This window comes from Empidonax traillii, unplaced genomic scaffold (genome assembly GCF_003031625.1).
Source record: "Empidonax traillii isolate 1590-97213 ecotype Southwest subspecies unplaced genomic scaffold, ASM303162v1 scaffold465:size698125, whole genome shotgun sequence".
NCBI lineage: Eukaryota > Metazoa > Chordata > Aves > Passeriformes > Tyrannidae > Empidonax > Empidonax traillii.
The window spans coordinates 21,405-43,900 of NW_020955658.1; the positions used below are offsets into that span (position 1 = coordinate 21,405).

General features: G+C 52.3%; 2 protein-coding genes across 4 annotated transcripts in view; one reads left to right on the plus strand and one right to left on the minus strand.

Annotated features, from left to right (window-relative positions):
• Positions 1-3,638, minus strand: part of ZNRF1 (zinc and ring finger 1) — a 21,902-nt gene extending 18,264 nt beyond the window's left edge. The window contains exon 1 of one of the 2 annotated variants that reach the window (XM_027895693.1): positions 3,094-3,638. In XM_027895693.1, coding sequence (XP_027751494.1) covers positions 3,094-3,538 — 445 coding nt within the window. In that variant the 5' untranslated portion in view covers positions 3,539-3,638. The remainder of the gene's footprint in view (positions 1-3,093) is intronic. The other variant, XM_027895692.1, reaches the window with a different exon arrangement.
• An 811-nt stretch (positions 3,639-4,449) lies between these two features.
• WDR59 (WD repeat domain 59) overlaps positions 4,450-22,496 on the plus strand; it is a 45,310-nt gene continuing 27,263 nt past the window's right edge. For both annotated transcript variants that reach the window (XM_027895684.1, XM_027895685.1), the window contains exons 1-11: positions 4,450-4,533; positions 8,653-8,702; positions 9,897-10,032; positions 13,151-13,236; positions 14,143-14,223; positions 15,879-15,916; positions 17,795-17,883; positions 18,334-18,450; positions 19,429-19,506; positions 20,264-20,420; positions 22,054-22,133. In XM_027895684.1, coding sequence (XP_027751485.1) covers positions 4,480-4,533; positions 8,653-8,702; positions 9,897-10,032; positions 13,151-13,236; positions 14,143-14,223; positions 15,879-15,916; positions 17,795-17,883; positions 18,334-18,450; positions 19,429-19,506; positions 20,264-20,420; positions 22,054-22,133 — 966 coding nt within the window. In that variant the 5' untranslated portion in view covers positions 4,450-4,479. The remainder of the gene's footprint in view (positions 4,534-8,652; positions 8,703-9,896; positions 10,033-13,150; positions 13,237-14,142; positions 14,224-15,878; positions 15,917-17,794; positions 17,884-18,333; positions 18,451-19,428; positions 19,507-20,263; positions 20,421-22,053; positions 22,134-22,496) is intronic.

A 22,496-nucleotide genomic window follows, 5' to 3' on the forward strand; every position in this document is an offset into this window, starting at 1 on the left:
AATATCAGAAACCCTGGGCAGACGGAAATCCCAGAGCAGAGTCAGGGATGCTGGAACAGTCACATTGCTGGTGTGTATGGTGGACACACCTGGGAAAATCCCCATCAGGAAACAGCGTTCACTTACCCAGGGAGGTGCTGTCCACTCAGAGGGAGGGACAAGCTCCACCACAAAGGTCAGAGCCCTTTGCCCACCCTGTTTGGAAGACACATATAGGCTTTGCTGTTCATTAGAGCAGCAGTTCTCCTCCCCTGGTCGTGGGAAGGGCTAGAGGCCATCAGTATCTAACTGCTCCTGCCACCCTGGCAGTGTCCAGAGGGACTCAGCAATGGGTTCCTCTCACCCTCTGCACAGGCTTCCCAGCACAGCCCCCCTCTCTCCCCCCCAGGCACACCTAGCTCTTCTGCAGGCCTTCAACTGCAGAGGGGGGAAGGAGTGATCCCAGCCAGGGAAAAGAGCTCAGCCTGCCCCAGCTCACTCCTTGGGGTCCCTGCTGAGGGGCCAGATGAGCCATGAAGCAGCTGCAGAGGCACAACAGCCCAGATAAAGGGGGTGGTGAGGCGCCCAGCCTATCTGTGTGCTCCCGTTATCGCAGGCACCTTATCAGTGCCCTTAACCCAGGGCTCCTCACTGTCCCACTGAGGGCCCCACAGAGTCCACGCTGCACTTCGAGGCTCCCAGTTCACCCCCCAAACTCAAGCGCTGCCGGAAGAACAAGCCCATGAATGCAACCTTCCCCACGTGCAGAGGTCGGCACTATCCAAGAATCCAGAAAGGGGCCAGCAGGGCAAGAAGCCACCCTCCAGCCCTGTCAGCCACAGCGCTTGGGGGGCTCCTCTCCTTGGCAGTACAGCAGTTCAGGCAGATCCCCAGGAATGCACCCTGCCGAGTGGGTTTGGTGCGTCGGTGCGTCCCCTCGTCCCCACCCTCGAGTCATCCTTCAGGAGGAGCAGGGACGGTCACGCGCAGCAATGTCAAAGCTCCTCTCCATTTACCAGAGCACTGCTGCTTCAGCACTTTCCACAGGCTAATGGAGTGGCTCGGAGCTGCGAGAGGAGCGGGTCGATGGGGAGGCAGGGGGGAAGGAGAGAGTGGCTCCTGACTGCCCTGCTGTAGGTTAACCAGCTGCAACGGGAGATCAGCGGGAATTTCGGCAGTCGGGAGGTGGCTTACTTCCCCCTTCCCCTCAGTCTTCAAATCCTCCATTAACTTCTTACGCTAAGAGGGAGAGTGCAAAAGTTTAACGTGCTCCGACAAGTTTCCAGGAGGGTTTTTAAGCATCCTCTGCTCATTTTGCTATTAATTAGCCACGAGGAAGAGCCGGCACCGGGAGAGGCTCCGGCACGGACTGAGCGGCTCTCAGTGCTGCCCGCACACGCTCCAGCTCAAGCGCAGCTCAAACGCTCTCAGAGGGCCCCGAAAGAGGCACCAGAGAAACCCAGTTCTTGCAGCACTTCCCACAGCTCGCACTGCAACCTTTCAAGGGCACACCAGGTTTAACCCAGCAGCATCGCACTAACTCGCTCGAGTGGCCGAGAGCAGCTTACTCCATTTTGCAGCTGGTTTATTTTTATGACCAGGATTTCTGCCTCTCAGCATTGCAGTTTGAGAACTAGCATGTAATGTAACTGATACTCCCTGACCGACCCCCGTGAGCTGCAGGGTGTTTCTGTCACGAGGCTCCAGCACCAAGAGGACTCGCAGCCCTCATTCCCACAGAAGCTTGTGGAATACCTGGAAGGATGCTGTGCCTTGGTTTCCTTCTGCATTTAAAAACCAGAGCAGCAGCAGCAGTAGCACAGCCTGTGCAAGGTCACAGAGCAAGAAAGTTTGCAGAAGCTCTTGGTCTCAGCTCCGGCGCCACATGCCAGCCCCTCTCCATCTGCCAGGGAGGACAGCAAGCATCCGGCTTATCCAGATCGATAGGAATTGTGCCTGGAGTGTCCTGCCACTGAGGATGCAGTGCAAGACATGCAGCTTCTTTCTAATGGAGCAGAGCAGTCCCTGGAGACAGGGCAAAAGGGAAAAATCCCAAAATGGAAGTAGGAAAATGGGCCCCGCAAGCTTCGGTTTGCACTTTGTTCTCGTCCACTGGTTCAGTTTCAGGTCCTCCTGAAAATGAGGCATTGTCCCAAGGCATATTATGAAATTCCCAGACCACGTCATGCAAGGAGAACACAGAGTGTTTGTGAGGGGGACGGGTGGGAGAGAAATCCCAGACTATTCCAGGAAATGCAAGGAGACATCCCTGAAATGACTTCCCCTCTAGCCAGGAGGGGAAGAGAGGACCTCCCACCTCGCTCCCTGCACCCAGACAAAACTAGGTCAGTGACACAGCCCTGCTCGCAGCCAGAGCTCCTCTCCAGACACCAGGACACATGGAAGGGTCCAGCCAGGAGGGTGAAGGGGGGTATAACCTTTCCCCCTCCCACAGCCTGACACGTTTCCTGCAAGAGAGCCCAGCCAGCTCCCCGGCCCTGTTAAAAGAGGCAAGGCAGTTCCTCCTTTGCTTCCTCCCCGGCAACCACAACAGTGCCAGCTGGCTTGAATGAGAAAACACGTTTTGGCCTCTCCCTGGTCCTTTATCAGACAAAACAAAGGAAAAAAAACCCCACACCTTGCTTTCAGAGGCTTCCTCTGCCTCTTTACCAGTTTCTAAGGCAGAGGAACTGCTATACCTGACTGGCATCCCTGGAACACCATCAGAAAGAGGCACGAGGAGCTCAGCCCGGTCTTCAAAACCAAGGGCTTGAGGTACACCACCCTCAGACCACCTTCCCCCAAGTCGATGGGGGGCGGGGGGGGTGTCACATCCACCGCTTCGTGTCCCCAAACCAAAACACCTCCCTTCTAAAGAAAGCCTCCTCCCTCCCCAGCCCCTTCCTCCCTTGACCTTGACAGAGATGCGAGCCCCAGCGCGCACCCACCTGCCGGCAGCAGGGGAGGGGATGGCGTTTGGCACAACGCGGCCTGACCGGCCGGCCAAGATGGGGGGCAGCTCCCCCTTCCCCGGTGAACCGCGCCCACGGCCGTCCTCAGGTACCCGCGGAGGGAAGGGAAGCCGGGGGAAGGCTCCGGGGAGCCGGCACTCACCGCTGTGCGAGCTGAACCACCGCGGTGCGATGTGGAGGGGCAGCGCATCGGCCAGCGAGGCCCTGGCGCCCAGGTACAGCATCCCGTCTCTATGGTGACCGCCTCCCGTCTCCTGGAAACCGTTGCCATGGGCGTACGTGGAGTCGGAGCCCGGACCGCCGCCGCCGCCGCCCGGGGCCCGCTCGGCCTCCCCCGCCGCCCGCGCCGCCGCCGCGTACAGCCCGAAGGGGACGGCGCCGGCCGCCGCCGGGTCCATGCCCATCCCGGCCACCGAGCTGACGGAGCGGCTGCGCAGCCCCATCGCGCCGCCGCCGCCGCCCGCCCGGTAATGGCCGAAGGGGGGCGGCCCCCCCCCTCCGCCCGGCGGCGGCACGGCGCTGTCATCCGTCGACACCCCCGGGAAGGGGCCCCGCGAGCGGGTCGCCGTGCTCTGCTTGCCCCCCATGTGGGCGCCGCCGGGCCGCAGGGAGCCGAGCGACAGCCCCCCGCGGGGAACGGGGCCGCGCCGCCCCCGCTGGGAGGGCGAGAGGGGGGCGGAAGGAAGCGGGGGGGCGCGGGGAGCTACGGGCGAAAACCCATCCCCGCCCCAGGCATCCTCCCCCCGCCGGGCCCGCAGGGGCGAGGGCGCCCCGAGTCCGCCGCCGCCGCCGCCGTCACCCCCGGCGGAGGCCGCCGAGGGCTCCGGGGCCGCGGAGCGGGGAGGGAGCGGCGGGGGAAGGGGGTTGGGGGGGGGAAGGGGGTGGCCGCCGGCCGGGTCGCTCCGCCCGCCTCGCTGGTGCCCCGGGGCGAGGCCGGGAGCCGGGCGCGGATCAGCTGCGGCCCATGGGCGGCGGGGGCGGCGGGGGCGGCGCGCCCCGCTCCGCTGCGCTGCGCCGGGCACGGCCTCGCTGCGGCCGCCGCTGGAGCCGGGCGCCGCGCCGGAGACAATAGCGGCCGGCAGCACGCATGCTCCCGCCCCCGGCCCCCCCGGCCCGCCGCCCTTAACCCCTGCGCCGCCGCCGCCGCCGCCCGGCGCGCCGCTCCCCGCGCCCGCACAGCGGGAGCACCGCCGCCCCGCAGGGCGCTGCCCCTCGGAACGCAGCCCTCGACCCATCGCACACACACACACACACATCTCTCCCCGCGGCTGCGGCCGCTCGCGGACCGCCACGAACAGAGCCCCTCCGTGGGGCCGGTCCCGCACTCTTCTCCCCGCTCCGGGATGTGACACCCCCCCTACCCCCCCCCCCCCCGCGGGACGCGCGGTCCCGGTTCACCGGGCGGGGGCGGCGGAGGGGGGGGGGTGGTGATGTGCGGGGGTGAGCGGCGGGACTACATCTCCCGGCACCCCCCGCGCGGTGCCCCGCTGTGCGCAGGCGCGGCGCGGCCCGGCCCGGGCGGTGCAAGATGGCGGCGCGCTGGAGCAGCGAGAATGTGGTGGTGGAGTTCCGCGACGCGCAGGTCGGGGGGCCCGGGGCTGCCGCCTCACCCGGCCCGTGGCGAGCGCAGCGGGGGGAGGTCCCGGCCCGGCAGGGGCCTTTCGCCGGCGGTGTGGACGGGGCTGAGGCGGCCTGGCGCCGTTCGCGCGGAGATGACGCCTTCGTTCACGGCGCGCTTAGTTACTGATCTTAATAGGTCTCGTGTTGTTTATTTAAAGTGTATCGGCGGGCCTAGTAGAAGATGTTGCCACTTGCCCTGGAGGGGCCCAGGGCCGAGCTGGATGGGGCCCTGAGCAACCTGGTCCAGGGGGAGGTGTCCCTGCCCATGGAACTTCATGTTCTGTGACATGAAATTAACCGCGAAGGGGTTGGAACGAAGCGAGCTTTTAAGGTCCCTTCCAACGCAAATCATTCTATGGCTTTATGAGTTTTCCCTTGAGACCATTGCAGCTACTGTCTTATAAATTGCTAAGTGTTGCTCGATTAATAGGAAAAGTGAGTGATTTTTTTTTTTTTTTTTATAAATAGCAAAAAGGTCAGCTTTTGGGTTTGAAGCTGATGGCGACAGGAGAACTCCCGTAAGAGTTTGTTTATATGCTCCTAGAAGCTGTTCTTCCATCCCTGGAAGTGTCTCTGTCCAAGGCCAGGTTAGATGGGGCTTTGGAGCAACCTGGTCTGAAGGTGTCCCTGCCCATGGGAGGGAGTTGGAATTCAATGAGCTTCGTGGTGCCTTCCAGCCCAAACTATTCTATGATTCTATTCCAAGAAACATGGGGGTTTTTTTGAGACATTGGCAGTTGCTTAGCAAAGCTGGATACAGTGAACGAACCATGAACTGCTTCAGCAGGAAACCCAGAAAGATTAAAAAGTAGGTCTGCAAGCTGTTTCATCACCTCATTTGTCCTCTTGTGCTGGAGCAGTGACAGCTCTGCCTTCACCTCTGCAAAGAGGGGCAGTGAATCCTGTGTGCTGCATCCAGCCTACCCTCTGTAAGCTCACAGAGCTTTTCCACTTTTACACCTCAAAAGCTTTGTATCAGTTTGGTTGTGCTCCCCAAAGTGCTGAAGCAGCCTCATCTGCTACTGAAGGTCTGGCCTCAGGAAACCAGTAATGAGATATGAGGGTACCTCTTCCTAGATAACAGATCCAAGCTGCATCTGGCTCAGGAGATTCATGCCCTCGTGGTGTTATTGCTTTCTCATAACCACTGGTGTGTGGGAGCAGAGGGGACGGGTGTTTCCATCCCCCCCCTGCAGCAGTTGGTTTCAGTCTGCAGCCTTGACTGAAGGAGAGCACTGCTGTTTCCATCCCTGCAGCTCGCTCCAGTGTGATCCTTCTGGAGCCGTCCTGACCCGCCTGCTCTCCCTGGGAAACCAGAGAACTTCTGTGGCTGGGGCTGCCAGACTGCTGCTTCAGCCTAAACTCGTTTATATATTTGTGTCTGAGCTTTTTTCCAGGAGGCTGCAGGAACATTTTCGCAGGTGTGAAATCCAAGTTTTTGAGAAAGGGGAACACCTTTGCTTGAAATCGTGTACGGGGCTCGAGCTCTGCCTGTAGGCCACACTGTATCCAAAATCCCTACCCAAAAAGCAATTTAAATGGAAACAAGTCAAAAGAGTGGGCAGCTGTTAGGTTTACAGCCACTACATGTGTGCAAGCAGTGCAGTTGTCTTTGTTGTGGAGTGTGTCATGTGAAAACTGCAGCACCCAGGCTGTGACACTTCAGAGAATCCCTGGGTGCTTCGGGGCCGCTGCTGCCTGCCAGTGCCACCTCTCTCTGCAAGCTGGCAGAGGGGACAGTCCTCTCTACTCTTGTGACTTACACAGGACCCACAGGCTCTTCTCAGACTGCTCTAGCCGAGGGTAAAGCTCACCTCATCCAGCGGTGAAATGCAATTATTTGTAGCGACTCAGCGTGTGGATTGTAAGTTGGGTACACAGGGAACTGGTACTTCTTGCTGGGAGTTTGCAGCTCTTGAAAAAACAGCACAGCCGTGTCAAATTGGGTTAGTCTGTTGGCTTTGAGGTGGAGAGAATGAGGCAGGATTGAAAACTAATGGAAATTCAGACATGAAAAGGTGTTTTTCCTTGGCTTGCTTAGCAGAAATCAAGTGAAATGCCAAAGCAGATGTTTGAAGTTGGAGAAGATGCTGCCTGGGCTGTGGGCTCAGAGCAGGTTCTCAAATGTGCAGTGCTCCTGCGGTGCTTACTCCTGTCGTTGTTATTCATGAACAGCAATCCCAGCTATCCTCAGTGTTGTTTGGGGATAAAAACTGCTCTCAGGTTGGTTTGCTCAGTTTCCATTCCCCCCTTCTGGAGGGTTGTGCTGTGAAGGCTGGCAGGTCACTATGCCAAGCCTGAAATGGCAGCTGTTTGGCTTTTTTCTGCCTCTGTATAGGACTCTTGTATCGTAGGGAACTGTTTGTTGCTGTAAAATTACTTGGTTTGTGACCCACCAGGGTAGCAGCCTGCCATGTGAAGCTTTTTACTTCATTCTAATTGTTCATTACATTTGATGGTGTTTGGTGCCTGGAAAAAAGAAAAACAGTTTACCGGTGCTCATTATTGCAAACAATTTGTAAGGATTTATGAGATCCTGATGCCAGCAGCAGAAAAAATAAACTCACGCGAAATTATCAATCACTTCACGTTGACGTGGGTTTTTTTTTCTCTCTTGAGGAAAGATGGCCACAGCTGTGTGAAATACATCTCTTGACTAGCTCTTCATCACAGGAGAAAGTTCTGGTTCCACTAATGGCTTTGGTGATCCTTATTTTAATTCTGTAGAAGTGAAATGTGTTTCATCTGGGAAAAGTTCCTTCTCCTGCTGTATTTTTTTGTGTTTTTTTTTTTTTTTTTATGTAGATTTAGTAACCCACTGTGTTGTTTTGCAAGGTGCTGTGAAATCCAGAAAGTGGGAATTGTTTGTTGATCATTTAGATCATTTTAAAACTAGTTTCTTGTTTACAGCATTAATTTTAGGACTAAGGAAACCTTGCCAAGAAGACTGGATTTGCTACCTAGGAAAAAAGGGTCATTCCAGGAACAGCAAAAGTGGGCTCCAGCTGAAACTCTGCAGGCAATTGTAGCTCTTTGCCAGGTGGACTCTAGTGAAGAATGAGCCCATGATGCTGTTTTTCCCTCACCTGGGGTACCTGTGAGGAGAGGAAGGGGCCCTGGCTGAAAAATCTTGGGTTTTGTGATGGTTGCTTTACTGTCAAATCTGACTGAAATGGAGTGGGATTGCTGTGTTGCCTGTCAGGTTTTAGTGATGCTTGTAAGGAGGAACCGTGGGACATCCTGAAGTCTTGTTACATCCACGCTCAGAGCACTTAAAATCCAGAACAGCAGCAGGAGATACATCCTGAGCCTTCAGAGAGGCGGCTTTGAAGATGACAGCAGTTACTGTGAAGAATGTGGGGCACATTCTGATTTTGTACTGCGAATGCTAAAAACTGTATTGAAGTCGTATCTATGTTTATAGGCTGAACTGTTCCGCTTTCCAAGTAAAATTTTCCTTTTTCCTCTTGGCAATTAAAGGAGATGATGAGCCAATTCCATTCTAAACAAAGAGGGGGAGACAATATCCAAACAGTCTTTTTTTTTTTTCTTTTTTTTTCCTAATGGCCTTTAAGTTATCTCGTAGCCTTCTTTACATGCAATGCCAAAGTAAATTCTGATGCCTCTTGGCCATCTCCCATTTTTGGAGACCGGCCACACACAAATGGTTGCACTTCCCTCTCCCAGTACGTATATAATTAAATCTGACCCTGCAATGAAAGGGAGAGACTGAGAAAGTTCCTGAGCAGGAGCAGAGGCTGATTAATACAAATTATTAGAGCTGCTGATTGAAAGGCTGCAGCTGTGACTGCCATAGAGGGGAGAAGGGAGCGAGGTCTTGGTGCTTGTAGTGGTGCCCGCCAGGTCTTGTCCTTGGGTTACGCCAGCAGAGGTGTTTGCTCTGTGCTGTCCCACGTCCCAAACTCACCTGCTGCACCCTGTAATCCAACAGGAAGGGGGTGTAACTGAGAGGTGAGCTGGCAGGCTTTGCTGACCCCCCATCCCCTCCCCAAAGCCGTGTGTTTGAGCAGCCCCCCCTGACAGGTGTCGCTGAGCTGTGTCCTGTGTTTCTCCCCAACAGGCGACCGCGATGTCGGTGGATTGCCTGGGACAGCGCGCGGTGCTCTCGGGGTGAGTGTGACAGTCACTGCCACGGGGCAGCCTCCAGGCTGACCTCAGCTGGGGGGGGGCTGGGGCATTGCTGCAGAAAGCTGCTGCTGAATTCCGCTCAAGGCTCGATGGAAACGATTCTGGGTCACGTTCCCAATGGGATACAGAGTGGAGAGACAGCAACAGCAGCACAATAAAACACCCGTGTGGCTTTGCTGATACATGCTTTCCCAGATCTTCAAGAGTAGGGCCCTGAGGAGTTTGGTCTGGAAAGGCAGCCAAGATGTTCTTTGTGTTCCTTGCCTTGGAAGAATGGCCGGTGCTCAGAGCAGCTGTGTGCTCACTGCATGGCTGACATAGGCGGTGTGGTTAATTTTGCAGGGTTCAGTATGTTTTGATGGTGGTCTTCCACAGGTTTCAGCTGTGGAAGATCATTTCAACAAGCAGTTTCTCTTCCTTGTAAGATGAATCACACTGGATGCTACTTTGCTTTGCGGGGAGTTGGCCACATCCAGCAGGATGTATGAGCTCAGGTGTGCCACGATGCAGAGTTATTTCTGCTGCATGTAGAGTTAGTTAGCTCAGGTAAGGAATGGAGCCAGATCAGTGCAGGACTGTGTCTGCCCACATTAACGAGCTGCTGCAGCTGAACAGGAGCTCTGTGCAGGTGTCCTTGTACTTCCTGCAGAACCAAGCCCCAAAACTGTGGTGTGGAAAGACACACCCACATAGAATCATCATCTTATGTTTCTCAAGGCTCATTAACTCTTGCTCAGACCAGCCCCTCCAGGCTGAAGCTGCTGTGTTGCACTCCCAGCCCTGTGCCACCTCAGCTTTGTTGCTGCAGAGTTAGGCCAGAGAAGCCTATTTGGATGTGTTTGCACCATTTTCCAGCTCTTCCCTTTGTGTCCTAGTTATCTGGGATTTTCTGTGGTCTGAGCTATCCATTGCATTTGCATATCCTGTCTAATTTCAATGTTTTCTCCCTTTTGGGTGGTTGTTTTTGGTTTGGTTTTTTTTTTGGTAGCCATTTCTGAAGTATGTGGTCAAACGTGCCATTCTCAGGAGCAGTGTTTTCACCTGCCTTGTGAAATGCTTCTCTTCTTTTGATTGTTGTGCCTGGAGACACAGGGCTGGGAGCTCCACGTGGGCGTGGGGTTTGGAGCCCAGTCCCGTGAGCTGCAGCCCCTCTGTGTCTGTGTGTGTGTCCTGCAGCCGCCGCTTCCTCTACATCGTCAACCTGGATGCCCCAAACGAGGGTCACCGGAAGATCTCCCGCCAGAGCAAGTGGGACATTGGGGCAGTGCAGTGGAACCCACACGACAGCTACGCCTACTACTTTGCAGCCTCGGTAAGTTCACTCATTTGAAAGCTCTCTCCTGCCCTGGCCTTTCCTGGGGGAGCTGCTGCAGAGCTGGAGGGCTCTGTGGGGCTGGCACAGGCACCCTTCTACGAGTCACAGTGCAAGGTCAAGGCCTAAGTGATTTACTGCCAACTTGGTTGTTGTTTACAAAACACCTTGGCAAATAAACCAGGCATCCAAATGGTCCTTTTCTGGAGGGAAGAGGGGATGTGCTCCCTTTCTACCTTCCCTTCTGTTATGAAACCTGTGCGCTTCTTGAATTTCTTGCTCTGTGCTGTTCTGTTTCACCTCCCTGCCTTGCTGGTGGGCTGTGGTGCACCAGGCAGTCTGTAAATAGCACGAGTCAGTAGTGGCTCGCTGCTGTAGCAGTTGGGGTTTGCAGCTGGGCACGGACTGGATCGGTGATGAGCTCTGATTCCGTGTGCGGAGAGGTAAAAATGGGCTGGGCTGAAGAAGCAGGAGTGGCCATGTGAGGCTGAGTGCAGTGTTTGGCTCTGGTCTGTGCTCAGGCTGTCATGCTCTGCAGGTTGTTCACCCAGAGCCCCGAGATCTGCTGGCAGCAGTGTCACCATCAACCGCAGCACCAGCTGGGCACAGCCTGTTCTCAGGGCGAGCTGCCTTTTCTGCCTGTTGTGTCCTCTTCTGTGGCCTGAGACTCCTGGAACAGCTAGGGATGGAGAGGGGTTTTTTTAGAGAATATTTAGTTGAAGGTGATTTTCTGGGATTTTTGTTCCTTTTGCTCCCTGGACTGGCTATGATTGTAATTAAAGGCAGTTTTAAAAAGTGCTGTCAGGTGGGAGTCTCTGCCTGCTTGCTCTCTGACATTCCCCAGCCTTCCTCCTCCCAGCTCTGGCACGTGACTGATATCTTACAGGTGCCTTCAGCAGTGGTCTACTCCTGAACAGAGAGTTAGTAAAACGGGCAGAAAAGTGTCCTTTAGTGCCACTTCTGGATGCAGTCTGTGGAAATGAAAAACAAGTAAGGAAATGCACTGGGCAAGCCACAGGTGGAGCAGGAAAGCTGCTTCTCAAGCACACTGTGAAGACAATATCCAGTGATTGGTTCATGCTGATCTGAGCAGGACCCTGCTGCAAAGGGCAGCTGTGCCCATCTCACCCGCCTGAGCCCTCCTGTCTTGCTGCTCTGGGCAAACACAGGGACCCATCTTGTCCCAGACTGAAACAAGGCATAGCTGGCATCAAACCTTGCTGCTCCTGTTTATAAACAAACATGCTAAGATGCTCTGGGCATTTAGATGTAGCTGCTGACACACATCAGGTGAGGAATCCCCAAGATGAGATCGGGCATCTTTTCCAGTTTGGGTCAGAAATGCTGCCTTTCCAGCCATCTCACCCGCCGTGTTGTAGACAGCCCCAGGGTCCTATCCCTCTGCATCCCTGGGGGTGGAAAGGGAGTGTGAAAGGCCAACTGCCCTGTTTGCCAGCAACCTCATCTGGTTTGCAGTCCTGTCCTGTTAATTGGACGTGGTGCAGGCAGAGGGGAATCTGTCCTTGTGTTTCGATAAGACCTTCTGATTTGTTTAGCTCTTTGCAGAGGAGCTGGAGCATGTCCTTTTGCTGTGCTTGGCTGTGTCTGCCCTCTGGCTCAGGCATGTTTCTGGGGACTCCTAAGCTGTTGTTCCAGAAATGCTGTTGTTTTCAATCCTAGATGCTTGTTATTTCTTTTGTGTGGCCGCAGATGCTTGAACAAGGGGCTGATGAAATCATTGGAAGTGAATACTGATACTTACCACAAAAAGCAGAGTTTTTTGAGAAAATGCTCCTGTTGGGAGGAGCGGCCTCTCTGGCGATCCTTATCTTGTACCTTATCTCTGGAGTCCTGGGTAAATCCCGTTGGGTAATTTTCACTCTACACCCTTAAATCCTTCTGTCAATGAGAAGCCTGAAAAAAGTTTTTCTTGCCCCAAGCTCCTGTGCAGCCCTGCTGGGATGGGTTAGAGAAATGCCATGTATTATTGCTGAGCTGGGAGGAGACCTTCCCTTTAAGGGAAGGCTGTAGTGTTTTATCTGCTTGCAACTTGGAGTTCACATGGAGCAGCTTAGGGCTAGGAGGAAAATCCACCATCACAAAGAAGAACTGCCGCAAAAATTGTAACAGTTGGACTAGATGTTAGAGGTCTTTTCCAACCTAAATAATTCCGTGTTTTTATGAAGTCTCTTATCTATATATTTTTTCTTATCTGCCTGCAAGTCTGAAAACAAGGGGCTAATGATCAATATTTGAGGTTGTGTTCCCTCTGGTTTTTGCAAAATCAACAGGAATTTCCAGTCATTGCCCAAGACCCACTGTGGTTCATGCTATATATGCACCCAAAAAGGCAGTTCCTGCCCTAGAAAGACTGGAGTTGGCTGGGACTGAACTGAACCTTGATTGAGAGAGAACATGAACTTTACAGCACAATGACTGGTTTCAAGTAACTTTCTGTGTGGCTGCATTTGGGCAAGGCTGGAATGAGTGAAGAAACCCTAAATAACGTTGGCATTGATACATCTGTTTTGCCTCAGTGGTTTACAGTTAGTGATAAGCACTTAAAGCTTTTCTCCTGGGCTGGCAAGGATGGGAGTCCCCTTGAGGAGGTGTCCTTGAATCCATTAAACGATATTGTTTGTGTTTGGCAGTGGCTGTGATTATCCCAGAAGGGAATTGAGAGAGAGCTGAGGAGGACTAGTGGTAATCTGGCATCCCCCTCACTGAAAACTCCAGTTGAATCTGAACAGGCTGGCAGGGTATTCCTGCAGAGAGAATTTGGCTGCCTGTTGCTTGCAGTTACAGCATGTTGTTGGGAAATAAAAGCTCCCAGAACAGAATTCGTGAAAACATTTTGCAATGTGATATTTTTTTTTTTTCTCCCGTTCCAGTTTATCTCCAGTTTTAAGTGGGTGTAATTAAAGTGTGAGCTTTTGAGACTCCTTGCAGCCTATGGTTTCATCTTTGCTTTCCTGCTTTGGGCAAGGACTTTGCTAATCTCAGGGTGACTCGTTGTTAAATGAGATTGCTCAAAGTGAAGGGAACCTGGTCCTAACACACAGATCCCTCTCCTACCTTGTTGGCCTGAGAGTCTCTCCTTTCTTCCATCTCATTTCAGAGCAATCAGCGAGTTGACCTGTATAAGTGGAAGGAAGGAAATGGGGAGGTTTGCACATCGCTGCAAGGACACACACGTGTGATCAGGTGAGGAGCAGGTGATGCTGTGGGCTGCAGGATGGAGAATGTGCATGGTTTCATAGAAGCTGAATGTTTCAGTCCTGGCCCTGCACAGGCTCTGTTCTGAGCTTGGTTTTACTCACTTTTCTAGGCTGGAGTGCCTTCTCATTTGGTGATGACATTGTGTGTGAAGCGGCTCAGCCCCTCATGGCTCCCCTGCTGTATCAGCTTAGCCCTTGATGGCTTGAGTGTCATTGCCTTAGGCTGCTGTCCTTGTAATGAGCAGCAGCCATCATCTGAAAAACAGATAGCAGTATGTTTATTAAATTGAATCCCAGCTGTGTTTCTGTGTGATACCAGCTTAATTAAAGCAGGTAATCCCAAAGACCAAGTTTAAAGAGTGTTACAGTGGTGCAGGGGAGATTTCTGCCTCTATTCCAAGGTTGTATTTCAGTGATGGGCTGGAAATGCAGCTGAAAGACTGTTTTTACTCCCGCTCCTGACTATGGAAAGTATTTGCAGCCCTTCAAATGGCAGTTGTTTGCACTGACTGGAGGCTTTTTGTGTCCGAGGTGCACTTGGTGTTCCCAACAGGGAGGCATCCCAGAGGGAGGGGTTGATGCCAAGGATGTGTGGTAACTGGGAGCTCACTGAGACAGTGTCCCTTTGCCTGTGGAGGAAAGAGCACACACAGGATAGCTGTAAAGTTCAGGACTGGGAGAATGCTGCACTGGAATTTACTTAGAAGCATTTCATTGCTTCTTGGAATTTACTTAAAGAAATTATTAAGATCTTGCTTTTTCCTTAAAAAGTTTCAGCAGATGTCGTGGAGTTGCTGTGAATTTGTCAGAGGATGTTCTGGGGGCTTGTGAGAGGCTGATGCAAAATGGGTGTGCTTTGCTTTATCGATCTCCTGTGGTTTTGCCTTTGCAGCGACCTGGACTGGGCAGTGTTCGAGCCAGACCTGCTGGTCACCAGTTCTGTGGACACATACATCTACATCTGGGACATCAAGTACGAACCAGTTTGTTTCTGCACTGCAGGGAAACTGTTGGACTCCTTTCCATACTGATTCCTGGTGCTTTCTATCATGAGTAATTTCAGAGTAGCAGGTATTTCCAGCTATATATCCAAACCCCGCCAGTACTTGGACCCCATAATTTACACCTGAGGAGCAAGGAGCTGGCACTGGCACTGCTGGGTTCTCTTGCTGGCTGCACGACTCTTTGTGACCCCCGGCAAGTCACTTTGTTCCTCTCTGCCTCCCTTGCTCAGTTAAAATAGGAGGATAATTATATAACCCCTCTGCACCAGGCTACCCTGAGGCTTGTTTAGCTCCTATGAAGCACTCAGATCCTTGGTTAAATGGTGCTTGAGGATGACAATATATTATTAATGTGTAATTAAAAGACACAGAGAGACAATAACTGCTGGTTGTGTTTTCCTGTGACGCTATCTTAGTGCCAGCTAAAAAAGAGAGGTCTCTGAAGGTTGTTATCAGAAATCCTCCTTTAAAACTCTATTGTGCCCTTCCATTGTTGTGTGTCTGCCTGTGCCACTTGTCCAGAAAAGCTTCCCTAGGCAGGCTCTGATGAGTCTCTACATTCCACTTGTGCTGGGAAGGGCTCTGAGCTTGCAGGGGCACTGAGGTGCTGGTGCTGCTGGCCTGCAGCAAATAACCATCCTACAGAAGTGACTGTCTCTGATGGCACCCCAGGCAGGTAGCCCTGCAGTAAGGGCAATTGGAAACTCCCCACTTAATTTTTCATACAAAGTAACTTTTGGATTAGGCCGAAATTCTTAGAGGGAGAGGTGCAGTCCATTCCAGGAAATGTTCGGCTTTTCAGCAAACAGAAAAATCTGAAGGCAAGATTCATTTTCACTGTCACTTTTCGTGAAAGAGCAGGTGAATTCCTGAGGAGCAAGATCAGGAACTGAATTACTGCCTTCATCCATGTCCCGGCTGCTGGGAGTTGTTACGGTGCCACACCGGCTTCTGCCACTGCAGAATTCAGTCTGCACACAGCTGGGCTTATTTCCCACTAATTTTGTTATTTTATGCTAGACATGAAGGTTTTTTGCTCTGGAGTCACTGCTCTGTCTGCCTCGAATTAGGGTCTGCAGAGGACTGACAAACACATCAGTGGCTTTTGTCAAGGATTTCCACAGCTCTGTTTGTTCCTTTTAATCCTCCTGGGAAAGGCTGTTTTGTTGCTTCCTGCAGCAATGATTTGTGAACCCAGTTCCCTGGCCTACCCAGTTGCAACATGCCACCCTTTGCACGTGTTTCTTCTCCCTCCATTCCACTCCAACTCTGTCCTATGTCCTAAACTTCCTGCTGTGTGTGGTGGCAGGGCAGGATCATAGATTGGTTGGGTTTGGAAGGGACCTTAAAGGTCATCTAGTTCCATCACCCTGGCAGGAGCAGGGACACCTTCCACTAGATGAGGTTGGTCAGTGCCCCATCCAGCCTGGCTCTGAATGCTTCCAGGGTGGCTGTTGTCATCTCCATCTGGTCCCCTTTATTCTGTTTAACGCTGGTGTATTTTGGTAATTAGAAGGCACGTTCGGCCCCAAGGCAGCAATAAGTTAGTCCTGGAACATGAAGGAGCTCAGGGGGGAGGCTGGACTGTGCTGTGGGTACTCACATTAGCCATGCTGTGTTTCAGAGACACCAGGAAGCCCACGGTCTCCCTCTCTGCAGTCGGTAAGTTTGGCATCTACGTGTGCTGTAGGCATTAAACAACCTCATTGGTGCATGCCCCTGCTTGTCATTCCTCCACCTCTTCCTGCCCCAAGGCTGGTACAGAAGTGCCACCATGTGTGATTGTCCCATGCAGGAGCAGCCTGAGAGGCTCCAGTTCACAACTCCTTTTAGGGGATCAGAATTCAGAAAAGATGGGGAGCCCCTTGGAGGTTCCCAGGCATGGAGAGAGTTGTACTCGGACTGACATTGGTGAACAGCCACATGGAGCTTCCTGCCTGCTTAACCCCCCTGCTGCTCTGCTTGTCCTGGGTTGCCTGCCTGCGTTTTCCTCATGTCCTTTTGTGTTTGATTGAATCAGATTGAGAAGCTAAACCGCACCCCAGGCAGCGCCAGCCTGTGCCCTGTTTAAGGGAGGGGCTGGGCACATCAGCTGTATCCGCTCCCCTGGGGCACCTGCGGCCTGCAGGGAGCTGCTTGGTGACACAAAGTGCTCTCTTGGGGCCGTGCTTGCTCTGAAACAGCATTTGTCACGGCTGCTGGCAGGGTGAGTGTCCTGCAGTACCTCCCTGGCAGGTGCTGTGTGTCAGTCCTCGCCTGCTGCGGGCCTGGACCGGGCACGGATGACGAGCAAAACATCCTGCTCACTGTCCCAGTGTCGGACAGTCCTCACAATGTGCATCTCTCATGCTCTGCTGCTTAGATCTCAGGCTGCACATCTGCACTCCCCTCCCAGCCAGCAAACCTCTGTGGCACAGAAATGCCAAAGCCTTACTGAGTCAGAGCAGCAGCTCTGGGCTCTGGGGTGAGGTTTCATGGCTGAGGCAGGCCAGCAGCCAGCTCCCCACAAAGCTTGCTTGCTTCCTTCAGTCCTTCCTTCCTCCTGCACCCCATGCTGTGTAGTGCTGGTCCAGACGTTTGTGTACCCTTCAGTGAGTGGATCAAATCAATCAGCTGGCAGTCTATTTGCAGCTTTTTATCCCCTGGACTAGCTTTTTGCCGGGTTGTCAGGATGAATCTGCTCACCGTGCAGCAGGAGGTGGGCAGTGGAGGTGGGGAATAACAGCAGGCCAAGGTCTATTTTGCCTTCTCATGGATCTCACCTCTCTGAGAGTTTAAAAGGTTTTGAAAATACTGGCAGAATAAGGATGAACAGAACATGCATTTCTCTTGAAATACCTGAACAATCCACATTAACTGAAGCTGTGCTTTTTCTCTTGTGAGAAATAATCACCCATCTTCTGGTTTGACTGAGTCTCTCAGGATATCACATATAATCATATCTGGACCATCATCCAGCTTCTTTATAGTGTCTTTGACTTCTGTGGTGTGTTTTGACAGCTGGACTTTCTGGTCTAACCAGTGAGTCCCCCTCCATCTGGCAAGACCCAAGGTCCACCTGCACTGCAGCCTTCTCCTACACCTGTATTTTAATCATAGAGCAATGGTGCTGGTTGCCTGTTTAGCAGCAGACAAGGGTTTTTGGGAGACAAATCTGGCCTTAAGCACCTGGAAGTAACTTGACTGAAAAGAGAGGTGGTTTGGGAGGGAGGTGCTGCAGTTCTTGTCTGGAGGAAATTGTTCCATCTGAGCTAATGGACGTGATTATTTTAATGGAGTGCAACAAGTGGCGAGAACTTGTGATGAAGATCTCTAGGCAGGCAACTGGCACAGTCTTGCTTTGCTGTCCTGAGGACACAAACGCTGCACTGAGGAATCAGGAGTTGGGAATTTTCATGCCATCCTTCGTGCTGGCTTCTGGGCTATCCCTCTTCTGAGCTGCCTTTCCTGGGCTAAGAGCAGCTCCAGGCCCGGGTCTGCTGGGCCATTTTCTTTTTAATTGCATTTAATTTATTTTGACCTGTGCTGTTTGTGCTGCAGCTGGAGCCTCCCAGGTGAAATGGAACAAGAAGAATGCCAACTGTTTAGCAACCAGCCACGATGGGGATGTCCGAATATGGGACAAAAGGGTAAGCTGAGGGGTTTTTAAACAGTCTGTGCATATTCCCACCTACCTGATGCAGGCATCCCTCTGGTCACAGGTAAATACTGAGAAAACATGCTGCTTTATCCCAAATCTCTCTTGTGGGTGAGTTTAAACTGTAGAGAATTGGGAGGCCACAAACCTGAAGAGAGTGTGTAGATAGCCTCCTTTTCCAGAAATGGTGCCCATTAACGTTTTCGTTTTGATCTCATAGTAGTTAACTGTTTCACTGAGGATAAAGTATCATTTGGGCTGCATTTGGTGACTGGAACTTGCCACAGCTTTTCTTCAGCAACTTTTGCTGAGCTGTTTGTCATTCCCCAGGCAGGAGGTTTTTCTACCTCTCTTTCCCTTGTTAAGTGTCTCTTCCTATGCCAGAGAACTAGACCACGTTTCAGAAGTCCTGTGCTGAGAAGAAAAATGTTTCTCCTTGCAGAAACCCAGCACTGCAGTGGAGTATTTGGCAGCTCATCTCTCCAAAATCCATGGTCTGGACTGGCATCCTGACAATGAGTACACATTGGCCACTTCCAGCCAGGACAACTCTGTCAGGGTAAGTGCTGCTTCTGGGGTTTCTGCTGGGGAGGTGAGAGGAGGGTGGAGCTGATGCCCTTCTGCTGCTGGTGAACTCTTGGGGTGTGCTTCTATTGGTGAGATCTGCATCCTTATCGTTTGGTTTCTGTGCATCTGTGTGTGTTGAGCCAGGACTGCACTTCCAGAACAGGCAGAGAGGTCACTGAAGGATGGGTGCACATGTTTGCCATGTATCTGTGGTGACTGGGGCAGTGAGGGAGCTGAAAACAACCATCTCTCTGCCTGTTGCTTGCCAGAATGGAGCTGACCACACGTGCCAGAAGAGCCTTCTCCCTGAAATGCAGTGTTGCCAGGCTCAAGCTGATCACAGCAGCTTAGGGGGGGACATACTTCAACCCCTGGGGTTTCCAAAGTCATGTTGAACAGGATTATCAATAAGAGACTGCCTGCAACCACTGCTGTGCAGTGCCTTTTACTGGGGGGGAAAGAGTGGGCTTTGTGTGTCAGCCAAGTGGAGTTCATTCACACTGAGCTGAGCTCTGAGGTGATGTGTATTCTAGCAAAGCAAAAGGTTACATTCTTCATTAGAAAATTAGCAGGAACAGCAGGGTGGGCCTGCCTCCAGCCTGGACTGGCACATTGGCCGGGAGCCTGCAGGGTACCTTGTAGCTCTGAAAGCCCAAGCAGGCTGCCTGTCCCTGCTCTAATTACTCAAGCTGTGATCACTGTGAATATGACCCCAAGTCACTCGTTGTCTAAGGGATGCTGCCAGATGTTGATAGCTTGGTATTTGTCCTTCGGGGCCATCTCTGCTGTTAATGAATGGGATTACTAATGATGCTGTGGGCACCCTGGCATGCTTTTTGGTCCGTTCTATCTGCAAGCCACATGGAAAACTACAGCCTGAAAGTACAGCCAGCTGACTCCTGCCTTTGCTTGCCTTTCTCTTGTGTTTTTTTTTTTGTTTTTGTTTTTGTTTTTTTTTGGTGGTTTTAAGTTCTGGGATTACCGTCAGCCTCGGAAATACCTCAATATCCTTCCCTGCCAGGTTCCTGTCTGGAAGGCAAGATACACGGTGAGTTGAGAACCTCCCACCAGCTCCACTTGTGCTCTGAGAGAAATGCACAAAGGGACACTAAATAAAGAACTGCTGAAGGGTTTCTCACCACTTCTACTGCTGGACACTTTTAAGTTGATTTTAAAAATCCCTCTTGGTGCTCAAAAGGCCTAGAAAAGCGTCATCCACAATGGGGGGGAGCTTGGGAGAAGGAGAGAGCAAACACCCAGCCATGTGAAGCTAAGGCTCTTAACGTCAGTCGTAGCTGTTCTCTTTCCCAGACATCTGAGTGCAACCCGAAGCCAGTGCTGTGCCCTGAATTTCTGATCCTCCTTCCCTTCCCCATCCCCACAGTGAGGGCTGTAGGACTGGGTTCCTCTGGTTCCTGTGAGCACTGTGACCCTGAGGAGCTGCTGGGGCTCAGTCCCCAGGTAGCAGTTCTTGCAGCCGCAGGCAGATTGCAGTAAGGATCCCCTGGGAAGAGTCAGTGGTGAAATCCCTCCAGCCTCCCAGCTGAAAAGTGAGGAAGCAGCAGGGAAAAAATTATTCATCTTAAGTGAGCTGCATGGAGTATTTCAGTGGATTTACATCTTATCCCTTGAAAGAAAAGTTTTTGCACAGCATTTGCCTTGGACCTGCCCAGATTTTGGCCTGGTTCTGTTTTTGTGCTGATCTCATTCACGTTGGTGGGAAAAGGGGAAAATTAGAGTATGATAACAGCATCATGGGAGCATAACTGTCCAAGGGGTAACTGGAAGGGTGTTTCTCTCTCAAGCCTTTCAGCAATGGGCTGGTGACAGTGATGGTCCCCCAGCTCCGTCGGGAGAACAGTCTCCTCCTGTGGAATGTCTTTGACCTGAACACGCCTGTCCACACTTTTGTGGGCCATGATGATGTGGTGCTGGAGTTCCAGTGGAGGAAGCAGAAAGAAGGTGAGTTCAGGGCTGGGTGTGCTCTCTTCCCTGCCTGGTGGCTGTCAGCTATCCAGGGGTGTGGAGACCTGGCTGCAGTGCTGTCGCTGTTTAGTTCTTGCCTTTCCTTGGCATGTTCCTGCTCCACCCCCACTGAAGGTACAGCTGTTCTGTCCTGGTTTTACGGCAGTGCCCACAAAAGCATTGCTTGTTCCCATGCTAACAGAGCAAATCTACCAAATGCTGAGTGGGTCAGCGGTGACTCTTATTGCCTCCACTCTCCTGTGAGTCTATTTTTAAATGAATCTTTCAGAATAAATTGTGCAAACTATTAGATGGGTGCACGAGTGCAGGCAGCCTGCTCCAAGCTGCAGGCTAACCAGTTAACCCCTGACATCGTGGCCTGGATCAGCAGCCTCCAGCACAGCCCAGACCACAGACCCAGCAAACCCACCTTATGTGTGTGCTGGCCAAGGCAGGGCAGGGACAGAGAGGCTGCTGTTGGAGTTCAGTCCTGACTGAATTTTCCAGCAGCTAAGTATGGGAGATTCCATGCCAGAGGCTGGATAACCACACAGAGTACAGCTTTGTTTCCAGCACCTCAGCTGCCATCGACAGAACGTGCACACTTGGCTTTGGAGTCGCTTGTGCCGCAGCTTTGCAGTGCTGTGTGAAAGTGCTGGTCCAGCCCTCTGCCACCAGCTGCTGGGGCCACTCAGTTCTCACCACCTTCTCAATAACTTGCTTTTCCTCTTTCAAAAAGAGGGGAGCAATAGACAACCATGTTAGGAGGCAGCACAGGCGAAGGCGGTTTGTGGGTGAGAATTCAAGCAGGCTCGAGCCACAGTTGGTTGTCTCAGCTAAGTTAATGGATATGTACCCAAGGCTGGACATCACGCTCGTCTCAAGCAACGTAAATCAATCACACAAGCATTCCAAGTCTGCTTCAGTGTGGAGACAACCAGAATAGCACAGGTTTCCTTCCACAGAGTCTCTTGTGCTGTATTTAGACACCCCCTGTGCCTCAGCAGAGGGGTGTAGCAAGCAGCTGTGCAGCAGCAAATTCTTTAAGCGTAGCAGCTGTTTGACAAGGGAAACTTAAAACTGCATCACAAGACCTAAACATGGACATAAATAAGTCTGTGTACCTCTGTCTGCTGATAGATAGTATGTGGCTAGATCTATTTCCTTACAACTTGAGCTTGTCTTGGCAACACCCAGCTCTTTCAGGAGAAAAATGGAGGGCAGAGCCGGCTTCTCTTAGCTTAGAACTGTTTTAAAACATCTGCATCTGGAAGCAGATTTGATGAGCTAAAAGATATTTTAACTTTACAGTTACAGTTGAGAAACATTTATGACATTATGATTTTTCTAATTCAATAAATATGGTTGTAGATCTTGTCCGTTCCTAGTTGGAAAACTTGTGTCACACTCATTAGACTTATTTTGTACTTTTGGCCTGTAAACTGCAGCCTCTTTAGGGATGTGGTAGCTGTGGTGCAGGGGAGCACAAAGGCCAATTCAAAGCAGAAATGGTTTGTGCCTTACCCATTGGATGTCCCTGCTGGCTCGTTGGAATCTGTTTATGTTGAACACAGGGCTGAGGCAATCTCTGTTTTCCAGTGGGGTCTCCAGTGGTTTCTGTCCTGTTTAGGTTCCAAAGACTACCAGCTGGTGACGTGGTCCCGCGATCAGACCCTGCGGATGTGGCGGATTGACTCCCAGCTGCAGAGGGTACGTGGACACTTCCTCTTCTGGAACAGCAGGCAGCTTTCTCACAGGCTGGGTTCACCTCCCTTTCCTCACACTCGCAGTCACTCCTCTGACATCCTAGAGCTGCAGACACAGCAGCCAGCTGCTGCTTCACTCTCCTCTTCAGCTCCAGCCCCAGAACATCCCCAAGGAGAGCTGTGATGGGGCTTCTCTGAGCCTGGGCCTCAAAAGCTTCTGTGGAAGTGCAAGGCTGCTTTGTTGCCCAACAATAAGCGTAGAAGTTGTCTGGGGAGGGTGAAGGTCGATTTCTTCGAGGCCCCCAGTGCCTCTGAAGATGCCACCTCCATGGCTGCAGGACTGTAGGATTATTTCTTGGCCCTTTAG